General features: G+C 43.2%; 1 protein-coding gene across 1 annotated transcript in view; it reads right to left on the reverse strand.

Annotated features, from left to right (window-relative positions):
• ACAA2 (acetyl-CoA acyltransferase 2) overlaps positions 1-25,376 on the reverse strand; it is a 128,523-nt gene extending 103,147 nt beyond the window's left edge. The window contains exons 1-2 of the mRNA XM_069219214.1: positions 25,312-25,376; positions 24,878-25,083 (exon numbers count right to left, since the gene is read on the reverse strand). Coding sequence (XP_069075315.1) covers positions 24,878-25,083; positions 25,312-25,361 — 256 coding nt within the window. The 5' untranslated portion in view covers positions 25,362-25,376. The remainder of the gene's footprint in view (positions 1-24,877; positions 25,084-25,311) is intronic.
• Positions 25,377-26,720: the final 1,344 nt, after the last annotated feature.

The raw sequence follows: 26,720 nt of genomic DNA on the forward strand, positions 1-26,720 counted from the left end.
TAGCACCACACATACTACCACACTATCATGTCAATGAATTACTTTTAATTATATAACAAACAAAAAGAAAAATACAAGAAGAAAACTAGTATGAATTGTGTATCCATATCAAACGTTTTCAGGAGGGTAGTACCCTCCAGGCAGTATGGAGGGTTTTTCGTCGCGGTGGCTGGGGGCATGGCATACATCTATTGAGTTATAGATTTTAGGTCAGGAGGAGATACACTGCTCTTGTGCGTGTGGCGCATAAAAGGAGCGGTAAGCCCTTTGAGAGAAACTGTACCAATAGTCCCCATATATAATCAAAACCGATATCGGATATGAGTTCCATGGGGAGGAATTGCCAAAGACGTGTGCGCCAAAGGACAGTGGAAGAGTAGAATGGGAAATCCCAAAATGTCCTTTATCTGTGCTAGGACCTTGGCCCAAAAAGGCTGTATCGTTGGGCAGTCCCACCATTTATGTTTCAAGCCGCCCAAGAGTCCACACCCCCACCAGCAGAGATCAGATGTGTTTGGAAATATTTTCTGAAGCTTTGCTAGATTTAAGTACCACTCAAAGCATTTTTTAGTTGGCTTCCCATAAGCCAATGGAGCGACCGAACCTGGGGATGTCTTTCTAGAGTGTGTGCCATTGTTTATTAGTGATGGACAGTTCTAGTATTCGATCCCTGTGAGACATGTAAGGTAAGTTGTGTACATTTGCAGTGGAGGCTAGGAGGAAGTACAGAGATGAAATACGTACTCAGATGGTCCCAGGTCTCCGTACAAATTACTCAGTAGGCAGCAGGTATCTAGTGCCAGCTAATCTCATGACTGGTTGTAATACCCGGTGTTTAAGTTGGGTGTAATGGTATATTTCAGGGGGTGGGGGGGTGACAGAAGGAATTAAAGCTTGGACAGCAGTTCTTAGAGGTGAGTATATTCCACCCATGAAACAGGTCGGATATGGTGAGGCAACCACCTTCCTGCCACTAGTCAAAGGGGCCTAAGACGGAGGCCGGTTTAAAGGCTGCATGATAATGTATAGGGGTGTAGGGAGAGGGTAACGTCATCAGGCCACGCGTCTTTTGGACACTGTGCAAGTCAGTGTGCTCAGATATGCATTACAGGGGTCTGTAATTTTTTGGTTTCCACAGGATGTCCCATATTGTGCCGCCTTCCACCACTCCATCCATGTGGATCCAATGTTTATCCGTTTGCTGATGGACCAGTTTGATATAACCCTCAATTGTGAGGCCTGATAATAAAGAGGGAGGTTTGGAAGTGCAAGTCCTCCAGCTGATCTAGGTAGGGTCAATATTTTGTGTGATAGTCATGCCCTTTGGGACTGTCATATAAAGATTGTAATTGATGAGCTGACATTGGTTGAAAAACTCTATGTCCACTTCTATGGGTAGTCCATGAAAGATATAAAATTTGCAGGAGCACAATCATCTTTACGGCGTCGATACGGCCCAACCAGGAGAGGTATAACGGGCCAATTTTTTAAACATCTGCCTTCAATTGTTTAAGCAGAGGGGGGAAATTAGCTTCATATAGATCAGTCACCCTAGGGGTAACTTTGATCCCCAAATACGTAATTTATTTCTTTACCCATTGAAAGGGGAAGGCTGGTGCAGTATTTTCCATATCATGAGTTGAGACCATCAGGTTAAGAAGGAAAGATTTATGTAGATTAACCCAGAGCCCTGCGACTGCCTCATTGTTTGAGTTCTGATTGGAGGGCCTGTGAAGAGATAAGAGATAACAGATTAAGTTTATGCTCCTCCTAGCCAAATGTCAGGCCTTGAATAGTAGGGATTTCTCAAATCTTACCAGCTAATGGTTCAATGCGAAGGGCAAATATTTGTGGGGACTGAGGAGGGATCCCTGTCGTGTACCGCACATCAGGTGAAAATAGTCTGAAGCCGTTACTAGACCTGCATGACGAGTAACTTTAATAATATACTCGAACTAACTATAATGTACTTGACGTGTAAACGGGTCTCAAATTGTGTGATCCTAGGCAAATAATTTATTTTAAAGAGTCGCCTTATCCTTCATTCTCACATGAGTGCACCTTCAAATATGTGAGTTCAGCATTTCTGCTGCACAAAAAAAAACTTGTTTGCTTAAATATACTAAGGCCCAGATTTACAAGTGGCCTGTGCGCTACTGATGCGTCACTTTTCTTTCTTTTTTTTTTTTATTTTTTTTAAATACGCATTGGCGGCACAGGTGTAGGAAAGTACCATCTTGCCTGGCATGTTACCCCCATATTTCACTGTATATATGTTGTTTTAGTCTATGTGTCACTGGGACCCTGCCAGGCAGGGCCCCAGTACTCATAAGTATGTGCTCTGTATGTGTTCCCTGTGTGATGCCTAACTGTCTCACTGAGGCTCTGCTAACCAGAACCTCAGTGGTTATGCTCTCTCTGCTTTCCAAATTTGTCACTAACAGGCTAGTGACTAAATTTACCAATTCACATTGGCATACTGGTACACCCATATAATTCCCTAGTATATGGTACTGAGGTACCCAGGGTATATTGGGTTCCAGGAGATCCCTATGGGCGGCAGCATTTCTTTTGCCACCTATAGGGAGCTCTGACAATTCTTACACAGGCCTGCCAGTGCAGCCTGCGTGAAATAACATCCACGTTAGTTCACAGCCATTTACCAATGCACTTAAGTAACTTATAAGTCACCTATATGTCTAACCTTCACCTGGTGAAGGTTGGATGGAAAGTTACTTAGTGTGTGGGCACCCTGGCACTAGCCAAGGTGCCCCCACATCGTTCAGGGCAAATTCCCAAGACTTTGCGAGTGCGGGGACACCATTACACGCGTGCACTATACATAGGTCACTACCTATGTATAGCGTCACAATGGTAACTCCAAACATGGCCATGTAACATGTCTAAGATCATGGAATTTTCACCCCAATGCCATTCTGGCATTGGGGGGGGGGGACAATTCCATGATCCCCCGGGTCTCTAGCATAGTACCCGGGTACTGCCAAACTGCCTTTCCGGGGTTTCCACTGCAGCTGCTGCCAACCCCTCAGACAGGTTTCTGCCCTCCTGGGGTCCAGACAGCCCTGGCCCAGGAAGGCAGAACAAAGGACTTCCTCTGAGAGAGGGTGCAACACCCTCTCCCTTTGGAAATAGGTGTGAGGGCTGGGGAGGAGTAGCCTCCCCCAGCCTCTGGAAATCCATTGATGGGCACAGATGGTGCCCATCTCTGCATAAGCCAGTCTACACCGGTTCAGGGATCCCCAGCCCTGCTCTGGCGCGAAACTGGACAAAGGAAAGGGAAGTGACCACTCCCCTGACCTGCACCTCCCAGTGGAGGTGCCCAGAGCTCCTCCAGTGTGTCCCAGACCTCTGCCATCTTGGATTTAGAGGTGCTGGGGACACACTGGACTGCTCTGAGTGGCCAGTGCCAGCAGGTGATGTTAGAGACTCCTTCTGATAGGCTCTTACCTCTCTTGGTAGCCAACCCTCCTTCCTTGGTAGCCAAACCTCCTTTTCTGGCTATTTAGGGCCTCTGCTTTGGGGAATTCTTCAGATAACGAATGCAAGAGTTAACCAGAGTTCCTCTGCATCTCCCTCTTCACCTTCTACCAAAGGATCGACCGCTGACTGCTCAGGACGCCTGCAAAACCGCAACAAAGTAGCAAGATGAATACTAGCAACCTTGTATCGCCTCATCCTGCCGGCTTTCTCGACTGTTTCGAGGTGGTGCATGCTCTGGGGGTAGCCTGCCTCCTCCCTGCACCAGGAGCTCTGAAGAAATCTCCAGTGGGTCAACGGAATCTTCCCCCTGCTAACGCAGGCACCAAAAGACTGCATCATTGGTCCTCAGGGTCCCCTCTCAGCCTGACGAGCGTGGTCCCTGGAACTCAGCAACTCTGTCCAAGTGACTCCCACAGTCCAGTGACTCTTTAGTCCAAGTCTGGTGGAGATAAGTCCTTGCCTCCCCATGCTAGACAACATTGCTGGGTACTGCGTGATTTGCAGCTGCTCCAGCTCCTGTGCACTCTTCCAGGATTTCCTTTGTGCAAAGCCAAGCCTGGGTCCCCGACACTCCTTCCTGCAGTGCACAACCTTCTGAGTTGTCCTCCGGCGTCGTGGGACTCCCTTTTGTGACTTCGCGTGGACTCCAGTTCACTTTACTTCCAAGTGCCTGTTCAGGTACTTCTGCGGGTGCTGACTGCTTCTGTGAGGGCTCCCTGAGTTGGTGGGCGCCCCCTCTGTCTCATCCTCCAAGTGGCGACATCCTGGTCCCTCCTGGGCCACAGCAGCACCCAAAAGCCTCTACAGCGACCCTTGCGGCTAGCAAGGCTTGTTTGCAGTCTTTCTGCGTGGGAACACATCTGCAAGCTTCATCGCAACGTGGGACATCCGTTTTCCAAAGGAGAAGTCCCTAGCTCTCTTCTTTCTTGCAGAACTCCAAGCTTCTTCCATCCAGTGGCAGCTTCCTTGCACCCTCAACTGGCATTTCCTGGGCTCCTGCCCACTCTCGACAATGTCGCGACTATTGGACTTGGTCCCCTTGTCTTACAGGTACTCAGATCCGGAAATCCACTGTTGTTGCGTTGCTGGTGTTTGTTCTTTCTGCAGAATCCCCCTATCACGACTTCTGTGCTCTCTGGGGTAGTAGGTGCACTTTACACCTACCTTTCAGGGTCTTGGGGTGGGCTATTTTTCTAACCCTCACTGTTTTCTTACAGTCCCAGCGACCCTCTACAAGTTCACATAGGTTTGGGGTCCATCCGTGGTTTGCATTCCACTTTTGGAGTATATGGTTTGTGTTGCCCCTATACCTATGTGCTCCTATTGCAATCTACTGTAATTCTACGCTGTTTGCATTACTCTTCTTGCTATTAATTACCTAAGTTTGGTTTGTGTACATATATCTTGTGTATATAAAACTTATCCTCATACTGAGGGTACTCACTGAGATATTTTTGGCATATTGTCATAAAAATAAAGTACCTTTATTTTTAGTACTTCTGTGTATTGTGTTTTCTTATGATATTGTGCATACAGGGAGTGCAGAATTATTAGGCAAATGAGTATTTTGACCACATCATCCTCTTTATGCATGTTGTCTTACTCCAAGCTGTATAGGCTCGAAAGCCTACTACCAATTAAGCATATTAGGTGATGTGCATCTTTGTAATGAGAAGGGGTGTGGTCTAATGACATCAACACCCTATATCAGGTGTGCATAATTATTAGGCAACTTCCTTTCCTTTGGCAAAATGGGTCAAAAGAAGGACTTGACAGGCTCAGAAAAGTCAAAAATAGTGAGATATCTTGCAGAGGGATGCAGCACTCTTAAAATTGCAAAGCTTCTGAAGCGTGATCATCGAACAATCAAGCGTTTCATTCAAAATAGTCAACAGGGTCGCAAGAAGCGTGTGGAAAAACCAAGGCGCAAAATAACTGCCCATGAACTGAGAAAAGTCAAGCGTGCAGCTGCCACGATGCCACTTGCCACCAGTTTGGCCATATTTCAGAGCTGCAACATCACTGGAGTGCCCAAAAGCACAAGGTGTGCAATCCTCAGAGACATGGCCAAGGTAAGAAAGGCTGAAAGACGACCACCACTGAACAAGACACACAAGCTGAAACGTCAAGACTGGGCCAAGAAATATCTCAAGACTGATTTTTCTAAGGTTTTATGGACTGATGAAATGAGAGTGAGTCTTGATGGGCCAGATGGATGGGCCTGTGGCTGGATTGGTAAAGGGCAGAGAGCTCCAGTCCGACTCAGACGCCAGCAAGGTGGAGGTGGAGTACTGGTTTGGGCTGGTATCATCAAAGATGAGCTTGTGGGGCCTTTTCGGGTTGAGGATGGAGTCAAGCTCAACTCCCAGTCCTACTGCCAGTTCCTGGAAGACACCTTCTTCAAGCAGTGGTACAGGAAGAAGTCTGCATCCTTCAAGAAAAACATGATTTTCATGCAGGACAATGCTCCATCACACGCGTCCAAGTACTCCACAGCGTGGCTGGCAAGAAAGGGTATAAAAGAAGGAAATCTAATGACATGGCCTCCTTGTTCACCTGATCTGAACCCCATTGAGAACCTGTGGTCCATCATCAAATGTGTGATTTACAAGGAGGGAAAACAGTACACCTCTCTGAACAGTGTCTGGGAGGCTGTGGTTGCTGCTGCACGCAATGTTGATGGTGAACAGATCAAAACACTGACAGAATCCATGGATGGCAGGCTTTTGAGTGTCCTTGCAAAGAAAGGTGGCTATATTGGTCACTGATTTGTTTTTGTTTTGTTTTTGAATGTCAGAAATGTATATTTGTGAATGTTGAGATGTTATATTGGTTTCACTGGTAATGATAAATAATTGAAATGGGTATATATTTTGTTTTGTTAAGTTGCCTAATAATTATGCACAGTGATAGTCACCTGCACACACAGATATCCCCCTAACATAGCTAAAACTAAAAACAAACTAAAAACTACTTCCAAAAATATTCAGTTTTGATATTAATGAGTTTTTTGGGTTCATTGAGAACATGGTTGTTGTTCAATAATAAGATTAATCCTCAAAAATACAACTTGCCTAATAATTCTGCACTCCCTGTATGACACCAGTGGTATAGTAGGAGCTTTACATGTCTCCTAGTTCAGCCTAAGCTGCTTTGCCATAGCTACCTTCTATCAGCCTAACCTGCTAGAAACACCTCTTCTACACTAATAAGGGATAACTGGACCTGGCACAAGGTGTAAGTACCTCTGGTACCCACTACAAGCCAGTCCAGCCTCCTACAACAGGCTGCTGACCCATATGTACAAGGCCACGCAAAGCAACTTTGCTCGGCTTTACATGACCTTGCAGATATGGAGTAAGGCACATAAGGCAAGTTGTTGCATTGTCTTACTTTGCACCAGGGAGGTGCCTTCATGGGTTTTGCGTGGGTGTTCCTACACAAAACCCAAGATTTTGACGCTTTCCTAGATTTACAAGGTTTTGTAAGTCTGGGAATACGTCAAAAACTTACACCACTCCAAGGGTGGCATAGAAGTGGCGCAACAGGGAGAAATATCTTTGTTTCTCCTCGTTTTTTCCTCTTTGTATGTGTGCTCCAGTTTGAAGCACACATAGAAAGAGGAAAACTCCTCTTGGGTTAGCTTTTGTACTAGAAGTTGACTCTTCAAACACAAAAAGAATCGTCCCCGCACCGCAGGCACCCTTGCATCATGGTGTAAGGGTGCCTCTTGGTGCACAACAGCAATTTGTGTGCCAGTACAAGGGAAAAGGACAGGAATGCGCCGTATGTCAGAGATACAGCACATTCCTGCTCTTTTTTTTACTTTTTTTTTAAACACAGGGCAGCGCAGTAAGAAGGCTTGCACCGCTGCCCTGCACCAAAACATTGTAAATCTAGCCCTAAATGTTTGCTCCATGTATAATAAAAATCTAGCCCACATGGCTTGCCTAAGTTTTCTAATAGTATTGCCTTAAGGGCAGAAATATTTGCCAGTTTATGTTTAAACAGCCACTTTCAATAAAAAAAATTACTAAAGCATAATGTGGTAGCACACTGTGATTTACAAACAGTAAATTTCCAAGAAATGTCCACAAACCTTCCCACTAACTTGCAGCTTTACTGATAAAGCTATGTAGTGTATTAATAATCTGTGAAAACTGGGTTTCAGGAAACATGTTTATCATTTGCACATCACCAATTAAAGTTTTCCTAATTGTTTTCAACCTGTTAAAATAATTTTCACACTAAAGAACAAAAAATGGTCTTTGATAGCTACCAACATGTATTTTGAAATGTATGTACAGTTGACTTAGCTATATAAATGTTGCATATTAGGAAAAATCCACCTAGCCTTTCATTTCACAGTTTTTACAGCAGGTCAGACATGTCCCCCTACACATTCCTGACATTTTAGTAAAATGTGTTGATGCATACTAGTATTTCAAAACCATATTCATAATGGAAACTCTGTGTAACCATGTTCAACAAGATTTTGGAAAGCATGAAAATAAACAAGCACTGGCAAAGCCAACCAATCCGACATTTTTTGTGGGTCTTTCGGTTTTGTCAATGAGTGTTTTGTTTTGACATGGCTTTTGTAACACTTTATTGTTGTGGGAGCTACCAGGCCCTTACCATTGTAACAAAAGTGGCAAAAAGAAAAAAATATGTTTTGGTCTCAAAGAGCACACATTGCCACCAGTGAAGTAACAAGGTCCCCGCAGCCCCCCTCCAGAGGGACCCTCAGCATACCACCTACCATGAGTGAGCCTGTAGAGGGGGGACTTTGCTGGGTGCCACCCACCCCAAAGTTTGCTTATGCCACTGACTGCCACAGTAGTGCCTGGCACGGAGCCAAACTACTTTGTGTGCCAATATGCTCCTTGTGGAAGAGCAGAATGTGATTACTCACAGTAAAGCCAGCCTGTAGTGAAAGAAATAGAAGTTTGATAAAACCAAAATGTCTTTGTCATTATCAGACCTAATTAGGGACCTAATTCTTAAAGAAAGTCAAAAAAGTGAACCCGTGATATATGTCTTTGAATTTATGGCTTCAAAAGAACATACAGAAACAGGCCAGGAAATCATACTCCTAGAAAATATTTGTGAACTGTATTTTAGCACAAGTAAATATACAAGTTCACTATCCCCCCCAACCACTTTTTTCCCCCCAACCCTGGAAGAACTTCTACTTCTGCCAATGTCAGAAGTAAATTCCCAACATTTCTCATTATGGGTAAAGATTAGAGGAGAACTGGTGAAAATCCTTAAAATATGCAAATTTGTAGGTTTGCAATCTCAAAGTCATTCCAGCCCTGAAACTATTGCTTAGTGCTACCTCCAGCCTCAGTATGTAGATCTGCGGAAAGGTGGCAAAATAAGGAAATTGCTATAGTAGTGATTGAAATTGTAAGTATTCAAGCTTACTATAGTACTAGTCCTGGCATATTCAGAGAGGCTACTACCATCACCGCACTACATGGCACCAGGACAAATAGACTTAAGAAGCAACCTGTCCCATGGACAAGTAGATATTTTATTAAATTCTACACCCCTGCCGTATGATTGAGAAAAATCAGTCCCCAAAACCAAATTTACAAAGGGTTATGAAATAGAAAATGCCAGTCCACTCGGTTGAAGGTTTTCTCTGTGTCCAACACCAATAATACCGCTGGTATGCACTTTTTTGTTTGTCTTTTCAACCCGATAAATCACCCGCCTTGGGTTATCGTGGGTTTGCCTTCCCATAATAAAGTCCGGTAGAATGTCCTCTAATCTGTGGGGCAGTATTTTAGTGTACAATTTAGCATCAAAATTAAGCAATGCAATCGGTCTACAACAAATACACAAGTGGGGATTCTTCCCTGGCTTTGGCCACCCATAGATGGAGTAACAACAAGGGCGTCCACGACATGGTTGAAGAGAGCAGTCAGGTATGGGGTTAAGTCAGCACTAAACGTCTTGTGGAATTGTGCAGTGAATCTGTTGGAACAAGGCGACTTATGGAGCTTAAGAGAATCTATGGCAGTTTGAACCTCTTCCGCCATTATGGGGGATTCCAAAGAATCCAAAAGGGATGAGGCAACCTCCGCAAGTATGCCAAGTGTTCATTATCAAGGGTTGGTTCTGAGGTATAGAGGTACTAGTAGAATTCTCTAAATGCCTGGGCCTTCCCCTCCTCAGTATTCCGGATCTCCCCTTTATCCTCTAACCTGTAGAATATATTCCTTTTCTAGCTTAACCCGCAGTTGCCTCACTAACACTGCACCTACTTTACTTCTTTGCTTATATGTAGTTCTCTGGAGGCGCAGCAAATGCAGTTCTGCTCTATTAGCGTAAATAGCTTTAATTTCCCCCCCCCCAGAGTGCTGTAACTTTTCTTTGAATGGATAAACTTGGCAAAGCCTTGTAACCTTGTTCAGCGAAGGGGCGTACAGTTTCTAGAGCTTGGTGTTCTTGAGAGATTTGTTGAGTGAGGGTAGTCATCAGAAATATACATTTCCCCTTCACCGCTGCTTTAAAAGTATCCCTGGTGATTGAGGGGTTTGTATTTTTGGGTTTGTTCAGTTGGAAATATTCCCTGATAGGCTTGCACAAGTCATCTCTTAAGAGACAATATCGGGTGAGCGCAGTAGGGAAAACCCACCTCCTGATAGAGGGGTTCAGACTACTGCAACTCAGCACTAATTCCACTGGAGCGTGATCTGAAATAGTAATAGGGTGGACAGTGGCCGCTGTGATGGCTTGGTGTAGCGGCTGACTAACGAATATGTGATCCAGTCTAGAATAGGTGAGTGTGTGAAAAAAGGTGTAATCTTAGCAGTGGGGTATAAGGCCATCCGTGCATCTAATAAGACTAACTGGCGTAGTGCCGTCTTGGTACTCTTATGGAAGATACCCGCTTAGGATCAGTAGGTGAAAGTGCTGTCGCGGGTGGGGTCCAAAATAAGGTTGAAGTCTTCCATTAGTAAGATATCCCCTTTGGCAAAACCACCCAGCAGTTTGAGAGAGGAAGACAGGAAGTCAGATTGTCTACAGTTGGGGGCATACATGGTTGCTATGGTGCAGAGGCGACTCTTTATATAGCCTTTGACCATTAGCAGACTCTATTTTTGTCCGACCCACTGCCTACAATTTGAAATTTTAGGGAAGAATGATAAAGAAGGGCAACAACATTGTGTTTGGTTGCGGCTGATGATCAATATATCAAAGGATACGATTTATGTTTCAGCCTTTGGTCCTCACTTTGCTTAAAGTGCGTTTCTTGTCAGGTTACTAAGTCAAACTGTCTATAAAGGATATATTTCCAGACTAGTTGGCATTTATTCCAGGAATTTAAGCTCTTAGTGTTCCATGATATGTCGCCAATTATCATTTTCGAGGTGGATAAATAGGGTTCCTAGTAACCTGCCCCTGGACATCCTTGAAAAGAAAAAAAAAAAAAAAAAAAAAAACTCAGATTTATTCCAACTTCCCCCCGTCCCAGCCCTCCGACCAAACACCTCCTGTAATGACAATAGCATAAAACCATTCACATAGTAAACTAAAAAACAGTAAACGATTTGAAAAAGGGAGTATAAATTCCCCAAACCAAAGAGATATTGCACACATCTCAATGAGTGAGGTGTAGTGGACACAATTCTGCTAGTGTTCACTACAAATTGCCTGAGTGAGGCATTGTTGTCTGGTCCTCAATGACGTGGGCCCTATGGCAAGGGAGCTGAGGTATATGAGGGATTCAAAATATAAAGATAAATCTCAACTTATAAGTAGCAAGTTGGACTGTCATAGGCATGAGGGAATACACAATTTGTAAGCATCAATCGCAAGCCTTTAGACATTAAAAGTCCGGGGTAAACCATTGTCCCCCCCAGAGGTTTTTGTGAGACATCGGGGAAAGCAGTATTTCGGAACCAGAGATCAATGTTTGGTTATTCCGCTTTCCCTTCCTTTTTGACTGCCATGCATGGACAGAAGCCCTGACCCCATCAGACCAGGAAGGCGCTCTACCCCGTAAGGCCAGAGTTGAATCATCTGACAGGTATAGGCCCAACAAGGAGGCGGCCTCTCCGAGCTCTGTAAAGTGGTGCAGTTTGTTGTGGAAGTCAAATGTGATGCCAAAGGGTTAAGATCAGCGATATTTAATGTATTTTTTCCGCAGGGCTTCATTTACTGGTCTGAATTGCAGACGTCTTGCTAGGGTGGCGGGTGAGATGTCCTGGAAAAGTGAACATGTTGTTCCCTGAAAGGAGACAGGATCTTTCCGCATAGCTCACTGAAGGATCAAATCCTTAGTTTTGTAGGAATGAAGCTGGACGAGAATGTCTCTGGGTCTTCTCCCACCTCTGCAACCCTACGGCACCACTATGTGCACCCTCTCTATCCGCACCTCTGGTTGTTCTGTGCCCAAGAGCTCAGAGAAAATGCCGGTAACAAAAGCCTCCAGGTCAGATCCCTCGATACCCTCTTCAGTCCATGAATTCATGTATTGTCTCTTCAAGAGTGATTCTCCAGAGCTTCGCATTTTTGTAAGGCTGAGCGTAGCTGAGATTGGAGATGTGCTGTGGAGTGTTCAATCGGCCCTAGGCATTGTTCTGGGTCTTTATGTTTGGTGTCTAAGTCCAGCATCTGGGCCCCAGCGGAATCTATGTCAGTTTGAAGCGACGCTAGGCAGGTGCCTGAAGGCCTCAACCGAAGCAGCCATGTCCACCATGAGCTCATACTCGAGCTCTTTCTTAAAGTCTTGCACAGAGGCACATAGATCTTCCTGGGTGAGCACCATTGTTGTCTCAGTTAAAGTGAGTGACCTGATCTCGGGGGTCCACTGTGGCAAAATAGTTGGACACTTCATTGCTCTGGGCTTACTTAGGCGGCATAGAGGATAGGTTTGTGAGTTGGGGTAGGTCGGACTGAGCTTCTGTCATTGGCGCCTCAGCTGAAGGAAAGCAGGGCAATAGTGATACACCCAGGTACAGCTGTCACAAAGATAGATATCAGAAGCAGTCATTAAAGCAATTCACTTCTGCAGGCAGGATCCTCTGGATGATCCCCCAGGGCTTGCAATCCCCAGGCCTCCCTTCCTGGCACTACAGCGAGAACACTGCGCCAAAATAGACCTTCCAGTGTGAAGACCAAAGTGCCCGAACTGCAGTGGGGCCTAGCTGCTCCAATCACTGTTGTAGTGAAAATGTGGCACTGGAACTCTGACAGTTGAGGGGGAGGAACTCACTAGGCCCACTAGTTATCAGAGTCCAGTCTGTGCCAGATAAAAAGAAAAAAGACTGGGTCCTCAAGGTTGGTCCATGGGGAATTGTCGACCCAGGCACATGGCGTTAAGGATGATTCTGCAATTTTATGTCCTCCTAGAAACAACCCCAATGGGGCACTCATTGCCTCTTGAGGGGTGGGGGTGGAGTTTAGTCTATAATCTTCTGATCCCCAGGAAAGGGGCTTGACTTCAACAGATCCCTTGCTCCTGCATTTCCCTAACAAACTCCAGATCAGGATGCAGCTGATGGGCGCCAGACATTGGTGAATCTGCAGGTTACTACGCAGAGCCTCAGTTGATCACATCCACTCGGCCATGACATGATGGTTTGCCACACCCCCATCAACACAATATATATATATATATATATTTTTTTTTTTTGTTGTTGTTATTTTTGCATGTACACACGAACATTGTTCCCTTTATTTGAACTTACGTGATGTTAGCAATAAAACAACAATATATATATTTTTTTAAAACACATACACCTTTCACCAGTATCTGAGCACAGGAGGGCCTCTCAAGTACTGCAAAAAAGAAATATGTAAAAGCTGTGTGCGAGTGTAAAAGTTAGTCTAGGACAGTGCCATTACCGCAATCAGTTCCAACACTTAGCTCCGTGATCCTAACCAGGCAGTTTCAAGCAAACAATTACGATGTGCAACTGTGGGCTACTTTTGGTTTGGCTGCCCGGGCCTAATTATGGCCCCAATCCAACCCTGATTAGAAGACTGCAAATCATCCACAAATCGGCAGCCAGACGCATTCTCAACCTCCTACACAGAACTCACATCACACCACGCTTCAGGGAACTACACTGGCTCCCGATACACAAATGCACTCAATTCAAACTCCTCTCACACATTCAAGGCAATACATAACTCAGGCCACACCTATCTGAACAGTCTCACAAACTTGCACCAACCACCAGACACCTCAGCAGGACACCTACTCATACCCATGCAACGCACACACAGAACCAGATCAAGAGGATAGGCATTCTCTTACGTCACTCAAAAACTGTGAAATGACCTGGCACTCCACATCAGATCCTTCTCTTCTCGAATTCCCCAAGAAGCTGAAGATCACAGCTTTTCAATTAACCAACAACAGGCAGGGCTTGGCTCAGCACTAGGATATCTCAGGGATGATAATGTGCTTTACAAACACACACATAACATTTTGCATTTTTACTTATTATAGGGGACCGCTACACTAACTGTGTGTTCCACAGTTTTGTGGACTTGATAGAGGCAGAGAACCTACTGAGGTTCCAGTTTCTCACAAATCACATCACCTGCTAGAACTCAAGTACTCTCTCCGCACAAATGATCACACTTAACTCCTAACAATGAAACCCAGAGCAAAGAATCTGAAGTAAATGCATGGTATGGTTTCCTTAAGAGGAGATACCCCTAAACCCAGCTGAGACCAGGAGGCACTGCAATAACAAACACCACCTCAACAGGTAGTAACGTCACAATTAATTTTGATGTGATTAAATTAAAAGAAAGGAAGCATCAATAAAAAAAGATTGTGGTTATATTTCAAAAACAGAACTTAAAGGCAATCTCAACATTGCTTTGCAAATGTGCAATATATAGAGAACACACAGTGCTTGTGAAAAAACGGCACAAGAGAAGCACATGAAAAAAGTGCAGATAACAGCAAATGGACAATGGTTTTAACCAATATTAGACATTAAAATAGCAATTAGCCGCTTTCACAAAATCATGTTTTAAGTCTGAGCAGTGAATTTGCTGTATTTTGTAGACGGCATTTTGGTCTTTACAATTTGAGATCATCATCAGGACAGAAATGCACATACACAATTGTTTGCGATAGGAAAGAAGGAAAGAAAGATGTAAAATGAAAGATTAAAATAGGCCCGAATAGAAAAATAAGTCATAATGGATGATATCCTGTGGTCAATATCTGGTAGCAGTTCCATTTCAGGAACCATGTGCCAAACCCTGGTGAGACCTTCTCAAATAAGGTAGTGAGTGGAGCAACAGTTAATGTTATTCAAGTAAGGGATGGCAACAGTTTCTGAAAACAAGCACTGGCAAAGCCAATAGGTTTCGCCTATATAAGAGCTACTGGCTTGGCAATGTGTTTTTTTCCATGTTGTACACCAATGTGGCTGCTGTTTAGCATGGCTAAAAGTTAGTGGTGTGAGGTGTCAGAGTGGAGCAGAAGTGTAGTTTGTAGAGTGTATTTGTTGGAGTAGTGTCAGAGTGAAGTAAAGGGAATAGAGTGTCATCAAGCGGAGTAGTGGGGAGTAGCGCTCAGTGGTTCGGTGGCAGAGAGTTTCTTAGTGTAGTGTCGGAGTGGAGTGGTGCAGAATAGGGTGGAGTGAGTTGGAATTGATTGAGGTTGTCTGGTGGGTTGAATTGGAGTGCAGTGGATGGACTGAAATGGGATGAGGTGGATTGGAGTGGGGTACATTTGAATGCATTGGGGTATGTGGACTGTATAGGAGTGATAGGGGTGGCTTAGAATGAGGTGGATTTGACTGGACTAGAGTGGGGTGGATTGAAATGGGGTAACATGGATTGGACTGAACTGAGATGTGGGTTGGAATGGGGTAGAGTGGGGTGGATTGAAATGGGATGGGTGGACTGGGGTGTAGCTGCTTGGAGTGCATAGAATTGGAATGGGTAGACTGGATTGAAGTAGTTTGCACTGAGGGGGCTGATTAGAGTGGGGCAGGCTCTACCCTAACAAATGTTCACAAGTGGTTCATTCTTTGTGTAATTAATTCTAAAAAAAAAATTCAGGTTTCCCATACTAGCACACAGTAGAGAGAGAGTATAAAATCAAACATCCTGCAAAGCACCTCCTTTTTCTGTGCTTGGAGCAATATAAATAAATGTGCAGTGGATATGGGGTGAACTGTGTCGTTTGTGGCAGAGGTCGGTTTAAAAGCATCACAGAAGATGGTAATGAAACTAATATGTAGTGCTTGGTAGTTATGAATGAAAAGTAGCCTGTCTCGTAATTGAGTTACGGTTGGACGTGGTACAGGGAGGGCACCTGAGTAGCTGTGTAATCAGCCTGGAACTGGATTATATACAAGATGGGAGGTATGGTGCAGAGACATTTCCTGGCGCAGGAGTGTAAACAGCAGGCTTAAATGATTAGCATTTAGGGCATAACGCAACGATTAACACAAAATATTCAAAGCCAATCAATCAGTAAGCAAAATAGTCACGAGTCAAAATGGTAAAGTGGTAAACACTTGCTCATTAATCACTAGCATGACCTTATGCCTACAATCACAGGACTGGAAGGGTTAATGGAGGCGTCTCAGGTTTTAATCAATGTGCTCTCACTGGGTTCTACAGTTCAGAGGAAGAATGTTAACCTGGTTTAACCAGGAACAATCTAGAATAGTGGTTTCCAACCTGTGGTCCAGAGACCCCTGGGGGTCCACGAAGCCTCCTCAGGGGGTCCGCGACTGCTTAGAAAATTAAATAATATTAACAGATTAGGTCCCCAGCTTCCAGTAATAACTCAGTGGGGGGTCCCTGGATTCAAATGATGATAAAGTGGGGGTCCCTGGAAGTCAAAAGGTTGGGTACCACTGAGTTCTAGAACAAACAGCTTCTAATAAACAAGTCAAAACGTTTTAGGCCCATTAAGACTCGGAATCCCTAGGCGCTCTATTGCATTCGAGTTTCAGCACTACGTATGATAATTTCACATCTACTATCAGCCATACAAAAATTCTAGATGTATATTAACAATAGATTTCACAAGCACTGTCCGGGCAAAACCTAACAAGAATTTGCAATGCAAAAGGTCTTGCATTTGCTTGAGGTAGAGCTATGGGCATTGTAAATACATAAATGGATTTTTCTTGCCACATAAACTGGTCAACCCTGCCTCATAATTTCATCTTTTCCTGCAATATAATTCCAGTGGCCCTGCATATAAGCAAAGCACTTCCATGTACCTTCTGTCTCTATCTGCAGCAAAAAATTTATATGTTACCACTAAGCATCCTAATTTAAATCTGTCTTGCTAATTCCGATAGAATACCACACCGCCATCAGAGTTGCTGGCTGGCTTACACACTGACTATAATCAAGGTTTTTACAAGTGTGGCCAATGCGGGGTGTGTAAATGGGCTTGGCATGGTAGGAAAGAATATGTTGATCGGAAAGGTAATAGCTGCAAAATAAGATCATACATGACGTGGAACAAAGTTTGTGATATACATTATGTGCAAATGTGAACGCATATATGTGGGCAGTACAATTTGTCCTTTGAGAATAAGAATTGGTGAGCATCCGAGAGCGATGAAACAAAGTGATGATAGATATCCAATTGTACAACATATACAGTCATGTGTAACACAGAACATATATGATAAAGTAAAATTCTTTGGTTTGGAACATATTCCTGTTGACCCCAGGGGAGTTAACAGAGAACTGCATTTGAGGCGCAGGGAATCATTATGGATTATGAAATTACAAGCAGTGGAGGACGGTCTGAACTCAGACCATAAGGTAGAATATTTTTTGGGATTATAACAGATAATTTTGGAAGGAGGAACTGTTGAAAGCTATATCTCAGTGAACACGGAAAGACAGGATCTAATAGAACAAATTAAGGAGTAGTATGGACAATATGATGTTATGTAGGGTACATGCACACACGTTTATAATGAAAATTATGCAGTTTAAATTAATAATACTATATACATACATATATACATTGCGCCGTAACTTGAGTGGATATAGAATATGAATTTGGTATCATTACTACAATGGAGAGGCTATGGAACAGGAAGTACATTTTGTACAATAAAAATTGAATATGTGTGAATCTTTATCATTAGCTACAGGATGAAGAGGATTTGATATGGATAAAATGAATATTTCTCTACATCATTCATATACCTGAGTGTAATAATCAGATTTACTGACTTAACAGCTATAGCTTGAGAGAAAATAATGGGCTAGATAAACAGATAAAGAAAAGACTAGTCAATCCTGCTCTATGTTTACTATTGAAAGTAGGACAATTAATACAATTTAAGATATATCAAGCCACAACATAGCGTACGACGTGTACGTACATACGGCTATGTATATGGAAAGCGGCAGTTCAGACAGGCCATATGAGCGTGCTCTCATCAGAGTAAGTTGCTATAAACTTACATTAAATTAAATAAATAAACAGATAAGTGGGTGGAATAAGTAGTTCAATAGCCATTTCTGAAGAAAGACAGGCTACATAAAATAGATTGAGCAGCAATGGATAGTCCTTCCTCTATGTTTAGAACTGAAAGGAGGACAACTAACATAAAGGTAGGACTTAACATGAAGACAACGGAATGTACGAAGTGTGAGTATAGACGGCTATTTAATTGTAGATCGGCAACTCGAGCGGGTTAGATGAGCGTACTCGCATTGGAAGATAGAGTTGTGGACTATAACTGAACAAACAGGTACGCGGATAGAGAAAGCTGAGTGAATTTTATGGCAAGACCGGAGGCTCCTATTATCCTTCTCTAACTTGCTTTATTTTGAATAGCAGCAGTCAAGAAGAAAAACTACATTTCCCATGAAGCTAGGGGAAAACAGAAGCCAATGGGAAAAAAGAACGTATCGACATGAATACCAATGGGGACAGAGAACGTACTTATAAACACTATACTTGACTGCGACCAGCCCTCTTTCTTGATGCTCGCAGTCAAGATAAGTGCCTCATTCCTTCTTTTTCCTCAAATTGTTTGCGTGTATATTAATTTATTCGAATTGTACATTATTTGTTTATTGCATGTTTTGCGCGCCGCTCCGCTCCCTCGGGGCTGCTTCATTAACGCTTTTCAGCGTCCCTTTTCCTCGTTTCTCCTGACGCTCCCCCCGTCCTTCCTGGTAAACGCGTGAGAGTTCCAACGGCTGTTTTTCCCTCACGCCGTTCTTATTTAACGTCCGCTTACTTCAAACGGACTCGCACCACCGCTTCGGCTGCGTTTTTTTATCGTCCGCGTCGTCCGGTAACAGCTGCCTCGGCTCTCTTCATCTCCGACCTTTCTCCTAATTTTCAGCAAGCTATATCCCTGTTTTTTCTGCTTCGGTAACGCCCCGGGGCGTGTATTTTCGTTTCTTCTGGACTATTAACCCTTCCTTTCCCTTCACAAAAAAATGTTTAAAAACAATATTCCTCAACAACAAAGTCATGATAATGAAGTCTTTGATCAAGACCTAGATAATTTTATTAATGAGTCTGTGGCAAAAGCCATTTCTAATTCTATGGGCAAGATTACAAAAAACATTGAATCCTCTGTAAAGGATATGGTTTCAAAATCCTTACTGGCCCTTTCTGCGGGGGAATGCAGAAAAATAAAAATTAAGGATTTATCTGCCCAAAAAGCCCACAATATAGTCACCCCTGATGGCGCTGATTTGACTGGTGAAACCTCTTCACCCCAGATTGAGGACAAGTCTCCTCCAAGGCCTCCTTCTAAGGAGGGGAAACTTAAACTTAAATGTTCTGAAAAGATCAAGCATGTTACGGCTGTGCCAAAAAAGATTATTGTTTCACACATCTCCGACACAGATGATGACATGGGTGACTTAGATGATCTGGATGATGACACAGATATTTGGGGCTCCCAACCTCAGTCCTCCCCTCAAGAAAATGAAGCTTGATTTGCCTACAAACTAATTTTAGATCCCAATGGCAATCCCATGTTTAACCCTTCCTTCCTTCACCACCCTAATTCCACCGAATGGTTCCCTTCCTCTCATGTAGGTGATTACATCGCCTCCAGACTAAGACTCCCTTTAGACAAACCCACAAGAGCCAAATTAAGATCTGGGTGTCCCAGACCTTCCCTTTCTTCTAACATTACCTCTACCCCCTCTATCGACCAATCCCTTCTTACTTTTTTCTCGAAATTCGGTAAAGACCCCAGCAAGGGCGTCGATAAAGCCTGGTGCAACTGCCAGGACAAACTTTTAGACCTGGTGGGTCCGATGGCCAGAATCTTTGGTATGGCAGAATCAGCCAGAACAGATAATGCGGACATTGATCCTTCAGAGCTATCTCTGTGGATTCAAAGAGCCTTTTGCCTCCTCGGCAACGCCAACTCAGCCATTATACACGAGAGACTAAAAGGTCTTCTACTTAAATTAGACCCTAAATTGGCCAACCTCGCTTTCATCGACCCTGGTATCAAGGCGGACAGACTTCTCTTCGGGGATTCGTTTATTAAAGACTTAGGAAAATTTGTCTCCACCTTCGCCTCCATAGATAAGGAGCAACAATCGATCAAAAAAGTGTTCAACCAACGGGTTTTTGGAAAGGCCGGTACAGGCAGGAGCCGCTTTACCAGCCGATCTTTCCGATCACAAGGATCTAGAGGCTCCTTCAATTCCAATTATGATACACAATCCTTCAAGCCTCAATTCTACCCCCAACGTGGCAGAGGCGTCCATGGTCATGGACAACTTGGTTCCAGATTCAATTATCAACAAGGTAAGCCCCAATTCTGGCCTTCCTCCTGTAGGGGGTCGACTTCGTCTGTTTATAGCAAAATGGAAAAGTATTACTATGGATCCATGGGTACTCAACACAATCCAAGGTTACACAATAGAACTCTATTCAGTTTCTCATCAAAAGTCCCATCCCCCCCCCTCTTTTTCTCTTCAGAAATGTCGTCCCTCATCTCAGAAGAGATTCTGTCGCTTCTTTCCAAACAAGTCATCCAAATATCTCATCCGGACCCTTCTGACTTTCTCAGTACTCTCTTTTTAGTCCAAAAGAAGAACAAAAAGTTAAGACCAGTCATCAACTTAAGAAATTTCAATCGCTTTGTTGTATACAGACACTTCAAAATGGAAACTATTGTCCATTTAAGAGATATTCTTCTCCCTCACGATTATATGGTTCGACTGGACCTTCAGGACGCATACTTATCCATCCCTATCCACGTAACTCACAGAAAATTCCTCCAATTCCAGTGGCAAGGGCAAACTTACCAATTTTCTTCTCTTCCGTTCGGCCTCTCGTCAGCACCCTGGTGCTTCACAAAGATAATGAAACCGGTAACGGCTCATCTCAGATCCCTGGGAATCAGATTGCTGATTTACCTAGACGATATTCTCTTAATGCACCAGGACTGTCTCTCTCTTCAGCGGCACCTCCAAATCACCTGCTCCCTCCTATCTCAACTGGGATTTCGCATCAACAAAGAGAAATCTATCACTACTCCTTCACAAAGAATAGAATTTTTGGGGTTCATAATCGATTCTTCATCCGCTATTCTTCAGCTTCCCCAACAAAAAGTAAGATCCACGAAGTTAGAGATTCTGAAACTTCTTCGGAGTTCTCAAATCTCTCTCACATCCCTAGCCAGAGTCGTGGGTCTCCTCGCCTCTTCAATTCAAGCCATTTTTCCCGGTCCCCTTCATTACCAGGCTCTTCAAAGGTTAAAAATTTGCCACCTCAGAAGAGGACTTTCTTATTCGGAAACAATCAGTCTGGACCAGGAGTCTCGTTCAGAACTCCAATGGTGGATAGACCATTTAGATGCCTGGAACGGCAGGACTATCTTTGCGTCAGCCCCAGATATTGTGTTAGAGTCAGATGCAAGTCTGACGGGCTGGGGAGCCCGATGTGGCGCAATCTCGACTGGAGGTTTCTGGTCTTCAGAGGAGTCCAAATTGCATATCAATTATTTAGAGATGCTTGCGGGCTCCTTTGCAATCAAAAGCCTCGCAAAAAACAGGGTTCAGTGTACCAACCTCCTCCATATGGACAATGTGTCAGCTGTCTGCTACATAAACCATTTAGGAGGTATCAGATCAAAACCACTAGCAGATCTGGCAAAAAGCCTTTGGGAATATTGTCTTCGCAATGAAATATCCCTTTCGGCAGAGTATCTTCCCGGTTCCCTCAACGACGTTGCAGACTGGCATTCTCGTTTTCTCAGAGATTCCAGCGACTGGAAGCTCCACCCCTCAGTTTTCCAAACTTTCCTTCACAAATGGGGTCCCTTCAAAATAGACCTATTTGCGTCCTGTCTGAACTCACAACTCCCTCTGTTTTTCAGCTGGCGTCCGGATCCTTCAGCTCTGGCTTCCGACGCTTTTCTTCAGGACTGGTCATCCTCGCTCAACTACGCCTTTCCCCCTTTCATAATGATTACCAGAGTTCTCGCCCAGGTCAGGTGCCAAAAAGCTTCCTTAATTTTGGTAGTTCCCTTTTGGCAATCCCAAGTGTGGTTTCCCCTCCTCCTCGAATTGACTACCGACTTCCCAGTTCTGCTCCCGACTTTCCCTTCTCTTCTTCGGAACTCCATGGGCTTTCTTCATCCCCTCATTCTCAACAATACCCTCTCTCTCTCGGCTTGGAAGGTTTCGGGTATTCCCAACCTCCCATCCCTACTTCGACAGAAGCTTCAGACTTCATTAACAAAGCCTGGGCTCCTGGTACAAGGAAGGCATACAAATCCACATGGTCTCTTTGGTCAAGCTGGTGTGTGGGAAGGGACATTGATCCCTTTTCAGCCGATCTAAATTACATTATCAACTTCCTCGCTGCCCAAGCCAGTGCAGGTAAGTCTTACAGAACAGTCAACCTATATAGATCAGCTATTTCTCCACAACACGTACACATCAATGGAAAACCTATCGGAAAACACCCTTTGATCTGTCGCCTACTAAAGGGAGTAAAGTTTTCTTTCCCTCCTTTACCCAAATATTCAAAACTATGGGATGTTAATGTTGTCTTAAATTTGTTTATTTCCTGGCAGGACAATTCAGACTTATCGCTAAAAATGCTTTCAGCCAAACTCACGATGTTACTACGTCTGGTTTCTATTAAACGTTTATCAGATGTCAGAGCGCTAGGTACTGCGTCCCGTCAATTTTCCCCTACAAGTGTTTTGTTTTCTATCAACAGACGTACCAAAACTAATATACGGTCAGTATTTTACCCTTATTTTCCTAACCAACCTAAGTTATGTGTAGGACAATGTCTCAAAGTCTACGAAGACCGCACAGCCAATCTCAGAACGTCCTCATCTTCTTAACTCCTCATTTCTTTTCGTAAACCTCACAAACCTGTGACATCTGCTACTCTAGCCAGATGGGTGCGTTGGGTCATGTCTTTAACAGACATAGACACGTCAATGTTTGGTGCTCACCCTTCCAGAGGAGCTATGGCTTCCAAAGCCTTTTGGGTAGGTTCTAGACTTGAGGACATTCTGAAATCGGCTGACTGGTCTAATGATTATGTTTTTAGAACTTTTTATTGTAAACCAGTTCATACAGCAACTTCCATAATAATTAACATGCTTTAAAAAAGCATAATAGGAGCCTCCGGTCTTGCCATAAAATATAGATTTTCCTAGTAATTTATGACGGAAAGTCTTAATTTTATTAAAGACACGGAGGCGAGTATTATCCCACCACAGATTCTTTAACCATTGTTTTGTCGATTCTTTTCCCTCCCACAGCATCGTCTACTCAACCTCAGAACTCATCCTGATCGTCAGATGATGCCTCCGACATCGCTAAGTTCGACCATCTATCCTCCTCAAACTCAACATAATCTGCGTTCATCTCCCTGGATTCTCCCTCTCTTCAAGTCATGGATGAACTTTTGTCAAGAACTTTGTTCTCTAATATTGACAGTTGCCATTGTTGTTTCTATTATTCCTTTACTCTCTCACACGATCTAGCCTTCTCACATCAAGAAAGAGGGCTGGTCGCAGTCAAGTGTAGTGTTTATAGTACGTTCTCTGTCCCCATTGGTATTCATGTCAATAAGTTATTTTTTCCCATTGGCTTCTGTTTCACCTAGCCTCATGGGAAATGTAGTTTTTCTTCTTGACTGCTGCTATTCAAAATAAAGCAAGTTAGAGAAGCATAAAGCATAATACTTGCCTCCGTGTCTTTAATAAAATTAAGACTTTCCGTCATAAATTACTAGGAAAATCTACATTAACATCTCTCGTTACTAAGGTGGTGCGGAAGAGAAGAATATTTTGAATAAATTGTTTTACGTTACTTGATTGGTTCTAACTAATAACGATGTTGAAGGGATGTGCATTACGAAATTTAAGTGATATGGACTTATTGATTTAACGTATACGGATATTATTTGTGAGACAAATATAATAATTACATGGCAACCGTGGCTACCAATACATGAAGAATAAGTAAAATGGTCAGGACATAGTAAATCATCAGATTGATTCAAAACAGGTGACTTATTAATAAGAGAGTTTTAGCCCATACTATAGATAGGTAAAATAATTTAGAAATCTCACGTGTGTGCATGCACACACAGTGAACTGCACTACAAAATGGAAATAAAGTATTTAAAATAAATATGATTACATAAGGATTTGGATATAAAAACTTAATAGAAGCTAATCACCCTATTCACAAAGAAGGGAATAACAAGATGGCCATATGAAATATACTGATCTTCACAAATTCACACAAAGGGGTAACAAGGGTTAAAGTGATGACATGATATATTATTAAGCTTTGTATTATCTTATGTATAATTACAGCCCTGATGAAGTCTTTTGGGATATTTCCCTGACGAAACAAGTGTTTGCTTAGCTTGGATGCCGAGAGGCTTGGCTTGGATGCTGAAGTTACAATTGGAACTATATTGAACTATATTGAAAGACTTGCCATGAAGGAATGAACATTACATAAAAGTGGTCATACTCTACGAAATATAATGGACTGGTAATGAATATGGGTTGGATGTGTGCATGAACGTAAAAAATGCTGTGACAGCTAGGATCACACGAAAGGCATAAGTCCTTACTAGTGCCAGTAATATAGATAGGACGGTACTCTCCACTACTGAGTACTTGCAAGTCTTTAATTTGAAACTGACAAGAGCAAACCGGTACTCTGGACAGCGAGTACCAGCACTTCTATATTTCCATTTAAAAGACTGACTAGGGTTAAAGAGGGGAGAATGCTGTGTAAACGGTCACTGGCGGTAATGCGAGCACGCGCAGGATAAATGATCCTACTGAGCGCGTTTACTAGGCAAGGGGCAGGCGCGCTTACCCGGTTACCTTGCAAAAGGGAGTAAATATGCACTAACTATCCGTACCTCTCAGGAGAGCCATGGCGTCGTTGCTGCTTCGTTCAGTCTCACTGCGAAGGTGGACGAAAACCGCGCACGGTGCCAAACAGCTAAACCAGCGTGTGCAGAATGACTTCTCTCTCCCTCCCTTCAGCCTCTCCCTGCCTGTAGGCAAGTCCCGCTCACAGGCCCGGCGGCGCGCCCGCCATCTTGAAACGGCGAGGGCTACATAACTGGCAAATGAAGGTTCAGGGTCGAAACTGAATATTAAAACGTTGAGTTTTTCTAAAACAAAATTTTACACATACTCTATTCGTTATTACAATTATTATTCCAAAAATCATCTTTATTTTTTTTTTTTAACTGACGGTAGTAAAAAGTAATTGTAACGGGACGTACATAATACGTTCCGATTTACAAAAGTGGACAAAAATTTCGCGTTTAAGATACTGATGTCTTACTTGCTCAGTCTGTTCTCACAACTGTCTTGACATCTTAAGATGGTCGCCATATTTATCGACTTTAGAGCTTGTCTCCCAAGGTACTCTATGTGTTTCTAATCTGTTAGCAATTGGGAACGAGCTCTAGACCTTTAACCTACTTAACTGAACTCCCCTTTCCAAACAGTTCTGACACGAGTAGCCACCGTGTTGTCCTTGTTCCTCCGTCAAGAGCAAAGGTCATTCCAAGGCCCTTCAGAAGCATTCTGGGTGGTGTTACGAGAAACGTATGTTATTTGACACGCCAGTCTTTTCCATTACATTTTCGTTCGATACTTTGGAGCGTAGCTGCCAAATGTCCCAGTTTCAATTGTGACACTCATATCTTTAAAGCGTTACAGGACTCTCATTTTTTTTACACATCTGTGGAACTGAGAGAGATTTTTCTGATTAATTATTATTTCAGGGATGTATGAGACACTACATTTCTGGGGCGGACAGGCACCTCGAGGACTTTTGATTGACCCTATAGAACAGTGGTCTCCAAACATTTTAATGCTGCGCCCCCCAGTTGAAAAATAAAAATCACTGGGCCCCCCTTCAGATTTTTTCACAATTATTTTATAAAGATGGCAATGTTTAAATATCTCTAGACCTATTCAAACATTGCATTTAAGTACGGTTACCTTTTTAAAAATGCAATAACATGCTTCTGCTTAAAACAAAGGCCTGTTATCTGTATAATGCTTCTTTTAGCCAGAGTCTGGCACCCACCCCTGGGATCACTTGAGGCTCCCCTTAGGGGGGCCTGCCCTCCAGTTCGAAGACCTCTGCTATAGAAGGTGCCAGTTGCCTAACAGCAGCAGGCTTCAATAAATGTATACTGTCACCTAGTTCTGAATAAATGTATACTGTCACGTAGTTCTGAAGTGCAACAGCAAGAAAAAAGTGAAAATATGTGAAAAAACAGGATACTTGCTTCTTTATGCAACAAAGTGGGAGGGTGAAAAAGGAAGAACAATCATAAACCTCAAAAAGCAAGTGGATTAATCAGAAACCATTCTTTCTGCTGCAGGCAGTTATAATAAAATCCCGAAATTATGTTTGAAAAAATAAATATTTTCTTGTGCCACTCAGTGTGAAGGACAAATTAATTTGCTATTGTCTGTATGTCAAATTATTCCATCATCTCTTTATATATGTTGTATATGGCATGATCCAGTCTTTTCTGGGACATAAGTGACCTTAACCAAGTTTTCTATCGGTGGAGGCCAATGAAGTTTCTCTCAGCCTCAAAAAATTATAGTGGGATAACTAAGGACCGACCTGTTGTAGGCCCTCAATCTATGTCAAAAAACTCTCTCGCTTGAAAACATTTTTTCAAAATATGACTGCAAGTTCTGGCCTTCAAGAGTACTTAAACATACATG

This window comes from Pleurodeles waltl, chromosome 1_1, assembly GCF_031143425.1.
Source record: "Pleurodeles waltl isolate 20211129_DDA chromosome 1_1, aPleWal1.hap1.20221129, whole genome shotgun sequence".
Classification (NCBI taxonomy): Eukaryota; Metazoa; Chordata; class Amphibia; order Caudata; family Salamandridae; genus Pleurodeles; species Pleurodeles waltl.